The sequence below is a fragment of the Leptopilina heterotoma genome, unplaced genomic scaffold (assembly GCF_015476425.1).
Source record: "Leptopilina heterotoma isolate Lh14 unplaced genomic scaffold, ASM1547642v1 Lhet_221, whole genome shotgun sequence".
In the NCBI taxonomy this organism is placed as follows: domain Eukaryota; kingdom Metazoa; phylum Arthropoda; class Insecta; order Hymenoptera; family Figitidae; genus Leptopilina; species Leptopilina heterotoma.
In genome coordinates, this window is record NW_025110939.1 from 453,021 (window position 1) to 464,516 (window position 11,496).

At 28.1% G+C, this 11,496-nt stretch overlaps 1 protein-coding gene across 1 annotated transcript; it reads left to right on the forward strand.

The window, feature by feature from the left end:
• The first annotated feature begins 6,664 nt into the window (after positions 1–6,664).
• LOC122502168 (protein ALP1-like) lies at positions 6,665–11,248 on the forward strand. Its single transcript, XM_043612093.1, has 5 exons — positions 6,665–7,274; positions 9,231–9,583; positions 9,686–9,905; positions 10,273–10,550; positions 10,887–11,248. The coding sequence occupies exons 1-5, from the start codon at positions 6,958–6,960 to the stop codon at positions 11,003–11,005; spliced, it is 1,287 nt and encodes a 428-aa protein (XP_043468028.1). The 5' UTR covers positions 6,665–6,957; the 3' UTR covers positions 11,006–11,248.
• Positions 11,249–11,496: the final 248 nt, after the last annotated feature.

Consider the following 11,496-nt stretch of genomic DNA (forward strand, 5'->3'; position numbering starts at 1 on the left):
GGGAAAATGTTTTTGGTTGTCTTAATCTAAGAGACAGATTAGAATTATTCCTTGAAACAGATAGATCAGCAATCTTAACATCGAATAATATTTCAGTTGCTCTCGGAAAGATTGATGGAAAAATTTGGCTGTTTGATTCACACGCAAGAGATTCTAAGGGTCTTTCAAGTGGATCAGAAAAAGGTGTTGCATGTGTCATGATTTTAGAAGATGTTAATAAATTGTTTCAGGTTTTAGATAAAAATATACATCGTTTTGAAAATGAGGGTGATAGAAGCAACTGGTTTGAATTGCATCAAGTTGAAGTAGAAAGGTTAGTTCCAGATACTAGTAATGAATGTCAAGATTGTACTGATACTGAAATTAAAGATCCCCAATTGTTGAGCAAAAAGCTACTACCTACAATTATAGATAATCGACGTATTAACGAGGCAGAGCAATGTAAGTACGAAAGGTTATTGTTAGAGATGTAAAACATCGGAGGAGAAGAAAGCAGGTTAATATCAGATCAACAGATTGAACTTAGTGATAAGAATGTCATTAACAATGATAATAAAATGCAGGTTTCCCGTGAGTATTTAGAAAATCCTACGCAATATTCGGTCGGGAATGATTCCTTTTGTCAAAGTTGTAGTAATGAATCAGCATATATGGGCGACATCGAACAAAGTATAAGTTCGGTATCGATTGAATCAAGTGAAAGTAGAACAGGAAATAATGAGTGTGTTAGTAAAATTGCTGATAGTTTGGATGAAGAGTCAACTAAAAATATAGGGGAAAACACGAAACGCGACCAGGAAAATGTGGATCCAACGGAAGTATTACTCATGAATTGGGCAACAGTATGGGAGGAATTGTCAAAAAACCTTGCTACTCATAAAAGTGATGAGTGTACTATAGAAGATGTGAAAATAAAAATCTTTAAGCGAGAGGGTAACAGAGTACATATGTCATCTATATGAATGTAATAAGTGTCCTTGGAATACAAAAATTTGGACTACACCTAAAGACGACAAGAACCTAGACATAAATGAAGCTTTAATTTTGGGTGCAATAAATACAGGAAACGGATACACTCAAATGAAAAAAATATTTACAACAGCTGGAATAAAATTTATGAGTAATGACACTTATATCAATCGTCGCGACAAAGCTTGGAATATTATGTCGAATGCAGTGAAAGAAAGCATGAAGCAAGCTGGTAGGGAAGAATTTGAAATAGCTTTAAAAAATGAAAAAGTTATAAATAATATAGGATTGGTACCAGTATTAGCAGACGGTAGTTGGATGAAAAGGTCATATAGGAGCGGAAATCATAATTCACCTGCAGGTATGGCTTTCATTATAGGTTACAATACAGGAAAGATACTGTAGTGTGAAACAAAGGACATGTATTGTTCTGTTTGCGACAGAGCTAATAGAATGAATAAAATACCAAAGCATCATCAATGTTTTAAAAATTGGAGCCGTGATTCAAGTTCCACAAGTATAGAGAGCACAATAATTGCAAACGGTTTCTGTCGTAGTATTGAAGAACATAATTTAATATACGAAACACTAATTGCTGATGGTGATAGTAGTGTTTATAAAAAGATACTACAAGCTGATCCATATGCAGAGCATGGAGTAATCGTGAATAAAGTAGAATGTGTCAAACATTTACGAAGATGTTTTCGAACTAGTGCAAAAAGAATAGCAACAAGCAAAACAGGACGTATAGGCAAAGCTAGAAGTATTGTAAAAGCAGGTGGAGAAAAATGCATTACTGAAGTAAATCGTATACTTAGAAGAGTATGGAATTCTGGTAGGGATTTCGATGATGAATGCATTTTTGAAGTTCAAAATGCCATTAATGTCATTCCTAGACATGTGTTTGGGGATCACAGTCTATGTATTGGAAACAATCCACTTTGTGATGGTACTCCAAAAGATAGGGAAGTTAATCAGGTTGACTATCTCGAGAAGTGGAATTTTGTTATTGAACTTGAAATAGATATTTCACGTCTTAGTGAAAATGCAAAAAGTTTACTATTAAATTGTGATACGAATTTAGTGGAAGCAGCCAACGGAATTGTTGCTGAAAAAATCGGAGGAAAACGTATCAATTTTGCATTACGAAATGAATACGAAACTCGTGTGCTTGCCGCAGCCTTACAGTTCAATAATCGAAATGTCGCAGTAGGTTATTACAAAGCTAGTGGAAAAAATATCCCAACGGCGGTACAGGATTCGCATGACGCAAATACAAGGGAGTATCAGCGAAGAAAAGCTAATGGTCCGCAAAGAAAACAAAGAAGAAAAAAGCAATATTATGACAAGGATTATGGTCCAAATGCAGATCAACCAGCTATGGTTAAGGAAACGTATGATAAAAAGTTAGAGAATCATAATAAAGAGGTTAAGAGAAAGATGGAGAATCGAGATCTAGAAGAAAAAAAATACTCGGGGACAAATAAATAATTCTAAATGGAAAGTTCTAAGAAGACAATTTTTGACAGCAAGCTTTGCGGGTAGAATATGTCACAAAAGAGAGTACACTTCGTGTAATAAAAATGAACCAAAAGCTAAAGCAAAATTGGAGAAGATTCTAGACGATGAAGTTTTAGAATGTGGCTTATTTATTCACCGCACAGTTGAAGGTTTAGCAGCTTCTCCTGATGGTATTTAAAAAAAAATGGTAACATTGTGGAAATAAAATGTCCTTATAATGCCAGAGATTATAAGTCACTTACTGAGGCCTATGATAACAAAATAGATTCAATTAAATCATTATTTACGAACAACAAATGTTTAAAAATCAATCAAAATCATTCGTATTATTACCAGGTGCAAATGCAATTAAATGTTGTTGGTAAGGAATGTTGCTACTTTTTTGTGTGGATACCATCAGATTACAGGCTTATTGAGATACAAAGGGATGACGAACTTTGGAATAATGTAATGTTACCAAAGCTAAGCCTTTTTTATTCAACATGTTTATTACCTGAAATCATTGATAGTTTTATAAGCAAAGTAGGAAAAGTAAAAGATCCACCTTACATTATTGAAGCAAAACAGAAACATGAAATGGAAAAAGAACGTAAAAAAATATGAAAAAAATTAAAACAGGTATTAATCACGTTGAAAACAATAATAGTGCATGTTTTGAACAAGTATATGTAGATTTAGAAAAACCCGCAGAAGAGAGTAGTAGAAAGCATGATGAAATAGTCGATCTGAAGTGTAAAAATAAGAAAAAGAGGATACTAACCTCTGATTTATTAAGCGATACAGAACAGATCGACAATGAATTTGATGACATTGTCAACTGTGAGAGTAATGTAACGTCTATTAAAAAAAGTACACGGTGCAAGAAACAACCAATGTATTTACACGATTATGAACAAGACTATAAAACAGACTCGACCTCTGATTATGTAGAAGGTAAATCTGTTGTAACAGAAGAGATAGAATTAATTGCTAATTCAATAGCAGAAAATACAGAAGATGTAATGGAAACAAATTCTATATTAAATTCTGTAGAAATCAATGAAGCAGACTTGTTGACAAACAATGTAACATATAAACTTATTGAATCAGAAAAAAGTAACACTAATGTCACGTTGATTGAAAAAAGTACACGTACCCGTAATCCACCCAATTACTTGATTGATTATGAGAAAAACTATAAAACAGACCCTTCTTCCGACGACATAGAAAGTGAATCTGTTGCAGAAGAAGAATCTGAATGTAATACTCATTTAGTATCAGAACATGTAAAAGAAATTATCAAAACAAATTGTTTATCACATTCTGTTTGAGATAAGGAAACAAAGATTTTGACAAACAACTTTGATAAGAAAAACCTATCCAATCAGAAAATTACAAAAGTCTTGTTCCGTCGATTGGAAAAAATAAACGTACACGAAATCCACCCCAATATTTAAATGACTATGAACAGAACTATATTCTTCTTCTGATAACGTGGGTTGTGAATCTATTGTAGCTGAAGAATCTGAATGTAATGTTTATCCAGTAGCAAACAGTACAGAAGAAGTAATGAAACCTTATTGTTCATTAAATTCTTCGCAAGTCAACGAAAGTGCAAACTTGGAGTTTACTATAGATACTAAATCCATTCAAACAAAGAACTTTGATAAAAATAAACGAACTATAAAAAGACCGAGATATTTGGATGATTACGCATAAGATCAAAGACATATAATTAAAGTTTTTGGAAAGTTTGTATGTTTTTGTTTTTGTATGTTAGGAATCATTTATTTACAGATCAAATTTAAAACACAATCAACATAGCTTATTGCCAAAAGGTTGTAACGTGCGCAAGGTTTGTTACTTTTATATTATTGTCCTTGCGTACAAAACGCACAAGGTTTGTTACAGTACATAAATGTCCTTGCCTGCAAGTTATTATATATGGGCAATTCCACGCAAGATTTACCTATGACCTTGAAAATTCGGTTAAACATATTTTTTTCTCAATCTATATGGAAAAAAAAGAAATACGTGTTTTTTTATTTTTGTTTAATCGCCCAAATTTTCAAGTTATGAATTTTCGAAATTTTGGATTTGTAACTGTAGACATACTTTCAGTAGCTTATAAGTCTAAAAATATTGAGTATAGAAAAAACTTGTCAAGAAATGAAAGTTTTAGTTTTCTTTCAACTTTTAAGAAATGTAAAAAAAAAAATTTTTTTAATTTTTTATTTAAAAAAATTTTTTTTTTTATAAACAAATTAATTTTTTTTAACTTTGGACCCTTTTCTTTTTTATTTTTTTTAAATTTATTTATACCTTATAATATACAGAAGATTTTTCAAAAAGTTTTGGAGTGGGCCGACGCGTTTAATGAGTTGTACAAAATTTTCAAAAATCACGTGCAAGGTGCTCGTGTTCTACGAAACGCCTCACAATGGAATTTTTTTGCAATTTACTTCTCAAAAAATATCTACAGACTAAAATTTTTAATCGATTCGAGTGTTTTTTGTTTTAAATAAAAGGAGAACAATTTCTGAACATATCCCTCCATGCAAACCTAAGAATCTTAAATTGTTTATAATTTTTTTTTAAATACAAAAAGTTAACAAATTAGTTGTGTAGTTTCCTTTAAAAATAAATGATTATTTTCTTATTTTGCTACTACACATGTCCTAAATCAGATTCAATTAATATAATATATGACCACCAGATAAATAGTAAAACATAAAATAATTTATCTAAACACTTATAAACAATATTAGTTAACAAATAGTTAACTTTGGTTCCTCTCCATAAAAAAACTTTGTTCTTTCATATTCATATTGTACTTTAGGTTCATTTAATGAATACATCTCCCTTTCGTTAAAAAACTATTTTTAATTGTTATAAACAATAATAGTTAACAAATAATGAACTTTGGTTCCTCTGCACCAAAAAGAATTTTTTTCATAGTTTCATTGAAGTTCATTGCAAAGAATGTTTGTCTCAAAATAAAGCAATAAACATTTTAATGTTCAGAATATATATTAATTGCATTTATTTTATTTTAATTAATTTTTTTATTTTAATTTTAAAAAACACAAGGAAAGAAAAAAAACATTTAATACAAATTTATATATATTAAATTGTTTATAGTTATTGAACAAACTATTTCATACGTTCACTATTTTTTAACATATATTCTTTGTAATAAACTTCAATGAAAACTATGGAAAAAATTCTTTTTGGTGCAGAGGAACCAAAGTTCATTATTTGTTAACTATTATTGTTTATAACAATTAAAAATAGTTTTTTAACGAAAGGAAGATGTATTTATTAAATGAACCTAAAGTACAATATGAATATGAAAGAACAAAGTTTTTTTATGGAGAGGAACCAAAGTTAACTATTTGTTAACTAATATTGTTTATAAGTGTTTAGATAAATTATTTTATGTTTTACTATTTATTTGGTGGTCGTATATTATATTAATTGAATCTGATTTAGGACATGTGTAGTAGCAAAATAAGAAAATAATCATTCATTTTTAAAGGAAACTACACAACTAATTTGTTAACTTTTTGTATTTAAAAAAAAATTATAAATAATTGAAGATTCTTAGGTTTGCATGGAGGGATATGTTCAGAAATTGTTCTCCTTTTATTTAAAACAAAAAACACTCGAATCGATTAAATTTTAGTCTGTAGACATTTTTTGAGAAGTAAATTGTAAAAAAATTCCATTGTGAGGCGTTTCGTAGAACACGAGCACCTTGCACGTGATTTTTGAAAATTTTGTACAACTCATTAAACGCGTCGGCCCACTCCAAAACTTTTTGGAAAATCTTCTGTATATTATAAGGTATAAATAAATTTAAAAAAAATAAAAAAGAAAAGGGTCCAAAGTTAAAAAAAATTAATTTGTTTATAAAAAAAAAATTTTTTTTAATAAAAAATTTAAAAAAAATTTTTTTTTTTACATTTCTTAAAAGTTGAAAGAAAACTAAAACTTTCATTCCTTGACAAGTTTTTTCTATACTTAATATTTTCAGACTTATAAGCTACTGAAAATATGTCTACAGTTACAAATCCAAAATTTCGAAAATACATAACTCGAAAATTTGGGCGATTAAACAAAAATAAAAAAATATGTTTAACCAAATTTCCAAGGTCATAGGTCATCTTGCGTGGAATTGCCCATATGTATTTATCCTTGCGTGCATATCGCGCAAGGTTTGTTGATGTCTACAACTGTCCTAGCGTGCAAAGCGCGCAAGGTTTGTTGATGTCTATAAGGCCGATTCCAGAATGGATATACGTAAGGTTGACACGCGCGCAACGTTCACGCAAAGCTTACGCGCGCGTTGGTTCTGACGTCACTAATGTAGTGTTGCCAACTGCTAAAAGTTCATGCAGTTTAGTGTTTAGTATAGGCCTAGTTTGGTTAGTGCTTATATTTTGTGATTGCTAATAATTAACTAAATCGTTTTTTATTTTTTAAAAAATGGAAGATTTCATGACATTCCTCTTTATCTTTATACAGTGGTTCAATTTAATTCGTATGTATCTAAGTATTAACAAGGAAGTGTTTCGTCGATGGTGGGTTAAGCCTCATATTCGAGTTCAAATGAGGGAAATTTTTGGAGCTTACGATGCTCTTTTTGAGAACTTTTTAATGCAGGACCACGAAAGTTTTAGAAAAATGGTGAGAATGAGTGTCCAACAATTCGAGGAATTACACCAATTAATACAACACCGGCTCGAAAAACGCAGTTTAAGAAAGCCATTGTCTACGAGGCTTCGCTTGGTTGTTACTTTGAGGTTAGTATTCGCCATGCCTTATAAAATGTTTGCTATAATTTTCTTGAATTTTTTCAAAAATATTTAGTATAGAAAATCAGGGTTGCCACAGGTCAGGGAAATCAGGGAAAAGTCAGGGATTTTTACTAAAAGTACTGGAAAAAATTAAATTTTTAAAATTCATGAGAAAACTCTGAATTTTTTTCCTTTTTGCCTCGTAAATTATGATATTACCTCGAATTTTAATACAAAACATTAAATTTTTTAAATTTCTGACAATAATTTATTTTAAATAACTTAATTTTTCAAAAACTATCATAAAATTATGACTTACAAATTATTTTATAAATAATTTTTACAATTTTCATAAATACTAGATTGATAGAAGAATTTCAGTTAAAAATACTAAAAAAAATTGGATTTTGTAAAAGTTACAAATGATTACAGAAATTCAATTGTTTTCAAAAGTTACAAAAATTCTTCGCAAAATTTCAATTATGTTCAAAAATTAAAAATAGATTCTTGTCAAAATTTCAATTATCTTTTATAAATAATAAAATTCTTCTTCGAAATTCAATTATTTTTAAAAATTTTAATAAAATTCTTGTAAAAATTCCACAGGAATTCAATTATTCAATATTTAATAAATTTCTTTGAAATAATTCAATTATTTTCATAAGTAATAAAATTTTCACAGGAATTCAGTTATTTAAAATACAAAATTTCATAAAATTTTTCGAAAAATATCAATTATATAAAAAGATTTTTATAAAATATTGTCATGAATTCAATTATTTTTGTAAATAATAAAATTCTTCACTGAAATTCAATTATTTTTATAAACTTGAATAAAATTCGTTGTAAGAATTCAATTATTTATATAAATAATAAAATTTTTCTCCGACATTCAATTATTTTATGAAAATTTTAATTATTTATTTAATTATTATTTTTATGAATTATTTGTTATCCAATATTTTAATCAAATTCCTCGATAAATGAAATTATTCTTAAAAATATTATTAAAATTTGTCAAATGAATTCAATTACTTAAAATTTTATTGATAAAATTCTTTATGAGAATTCAATTTTAACAAACATTCAATTATTCAATAAATTATTTATTTTTTAATTTAAATAATTTAATTTTTTTAGAATTTTCTAATAAAAGTTGATTTAAAAATGAATAAACGAATAATCGATTTTTTATTATTTATAAAAATAATTGAATTATTGCAACGAATTTTATTACATTTTTTTTTAAAATTGATTTTTTTTGTAAAATTGTACTTCTTGTAAAAATAATTGAATTTTTGCGAAGGATTATTTTTAGGATTTTTATAAATAATTAACTTACTTTAAAAAATTTTATGGCAATGTAAATAATTACAAAACATGAAGAAGACGATCACTCCGAGTCTTCCACTCGGAGTAATCGTCTTCTTCATGTTTTGTAATAATATTCTTATAAGTTGTTGCATTTCAAAATGGTTTAAATTAGAATATTTTGAAGAATTTTATTTCCTAAAGAAAAATAATAATGATTAAATATTTATTTAAGAAAGAAGTTATATTGATGTTTTAAAATAATTTTACTATTAAAGAAGTTTGTAAATAAATGTAATAGAACATTTTTTTTGAGTATCTAATAATTTTTAGAGTGAATCAGAATATTCTTTAGGGTCAGGGAAAAAGTGAAATTTTTTCTGGAAATCAGGGAAAAATAAAATTAAATATTTGTGGCAACCCTGAAAATTCAAATTATTCATTACTTATATACCTAAAATTTGCCTTGAATTTGAAATCGTATAAATTTTGAATCCAAACAATAACTTATTAAATCTATATATTGGCAGTGAATGTATCATGTAGCAAAATGTGCATTGTTTTTTTTTAATCTATTGTTCTATGCATTTATTACAGAATGTTATAATTTTAAATTAACGCAATTGATATAATTTTATGATTTCATGTCAGTATCTTAGCCCATGGTGATAGTTTCTACAGCACTAGCAACTTATTTCGAATAGGTTTGTCAACTGCTTACAGCATAATTGCTGAAGTTTGTCCAGTTATCTGGGAATGTTTACAACCTTTGTACTTAAAAGGAAATCTAGTTGCTGAAGATTGGATGGTCACTGCCCAAGGTTTTCGAGCAAAATGGGATATGCCAAATTGCATTGGAGCTATGGACGGCAAAGAGATCCGAATAAAAGCACCACCAAATTCTGGTAGCCGTTATTTTAATTATAAAAGGTTTCACAGTTTTAAACTAATGGCCATGTGTGATGCTTTTTGCCGATTCTCTTGGGTAGATATTGGAGATTATGGTAAGTATAAAAAAACTCTTCATTAGATATAGGGTATTTCTACTCAATCTGTACCTGCGAATAATAAAATTACAATAAAGATCTTTTTGCTTTTAATTATAGGTGGTGTAAGCGATGTTTCGGCCTTCCAACATACTGAATTTTATCGGATGTTGGAAAATAATTTGGCCAATTTACCCAATCCAACCTACCTACCACACTCACATGACATTTCGACTCATTTCATCATAGGAGACGGGATTTTCACACTAAGGCCGTACATGATTGTGCCGTACAAGCGAAATCGACCCCTTACACCCTTACAAGAATTGTTCAATTACCGGTAAGTAATAAGAAAACAAATATTCTTCAATAATTATTGTTCTACTTTTTTTTTCATTAGTAAAAATTCGATTTTAATTATTAACGTAATTTGATTCTGGAACTCTGATTTTATTACTTCATCAGTAGAAATTTACTGATTCGAATATTATCATATTCTGTTAAATTTTCTATCAATTTAAATGAGTTATATTGAATTCCCCATAATTAACCGCTTTCTAGTTATTTTTCAGTTTAAAAAAATTTTCTTATGCATATAAGGTTAAAATCCTTTTCTGTACATAATAATAAAGAAATTGAACAAGGTCATTTTTTATTTCTTCTTGGTACCTTTTTTAGTACTTATAAAACCATATTACTTCTTGCAGATTATCTCATGCACGACAGACTATAGAATGCGCATTTGGAATCCTAGCAGCTCGATGGAAAATTTTGCAATCGAAAATGTCTTTCAAGCTTGAAACATCGATCGCTGTAGTTCAATCATTAGTCTGTCTGCACAATTATATAATAACGAGAGAATTGTCTGATGATGAAGAATTTCGACAATATTTTCCTGAAAGACAAATGGACCAATTCATTCGGGAAAATAGGGCAGCAGAAAATGAAGTCGAGAATCTTTTGAATGATCGTGACAATATAATCGGTAATGACGATGTTGACGCGAATGCATTGAAAAATTTATTATCCAATTACTTTGTTCATCATTGAATATTAGAAGAAATAATAGAATATTGTGTTTCATGTAAATATTTGAAAAATTTTGAAATATGATCTTCAAGGTTCTCGTAATTCAAATTGATCACAAATTTTACGTAGAGTAAATTTGACATTTTTATTATGCTAGTCGCGCACTTCACAGTTGGATACCGCAATTCTTTGCAACTTTCTTCTACATATTTTAATAATTTAAAAGTTTTTTGATTCATCTTACAACATTGATGTTTTTAATTAAATGCAATATTTTTATTTTACTTTGCAGCTCTTCTAAAATTTGAGAACAGAATTTTGTTGTTATTAATATGCATTAAAACTGGATTTTTTTCATGCAATTCAACTGAATCTTCTTTCTTAATGTCTAAAAAAAGATTCAAGGCCTGATCTTACAACAATTTAAGTAGTTCAGTTCAATAATTTCCTTTTTTTAATTCGTTGCACTTTAAGTTTACTTTATTCTACTTTTTTGAAGACTGATTAGTCATTTTTAATAAAATTAGTATTAGCAAATATCAGAAAATTCATATTAAGGAAAAAATTCAATAATTGAATATGAACGTCAAAGTAACAATGTTTTTATTTCAATTTGAAAAAATTTTGCTTTAATACATTGTAATGTAATACAATTTTCATTTTGTTAAATAAAATAAAATTGTTTTTTTTTAATTTCGACTTCGTTAAAATTTGAATTATGACACAAAATACATATAACGCGACTAGACAGTCGTGAGGTTTGAAATGTTAATGTTTTTTAAATCAATGTTTTTGGCGATAAATAAAGTGAAATGTGTATTTGAAATCGACAATTTTAAAACTTTTTATATATTAAAACGAATGATATTTCAAATCATGTGATGAATAAACTGTGCAAAAAT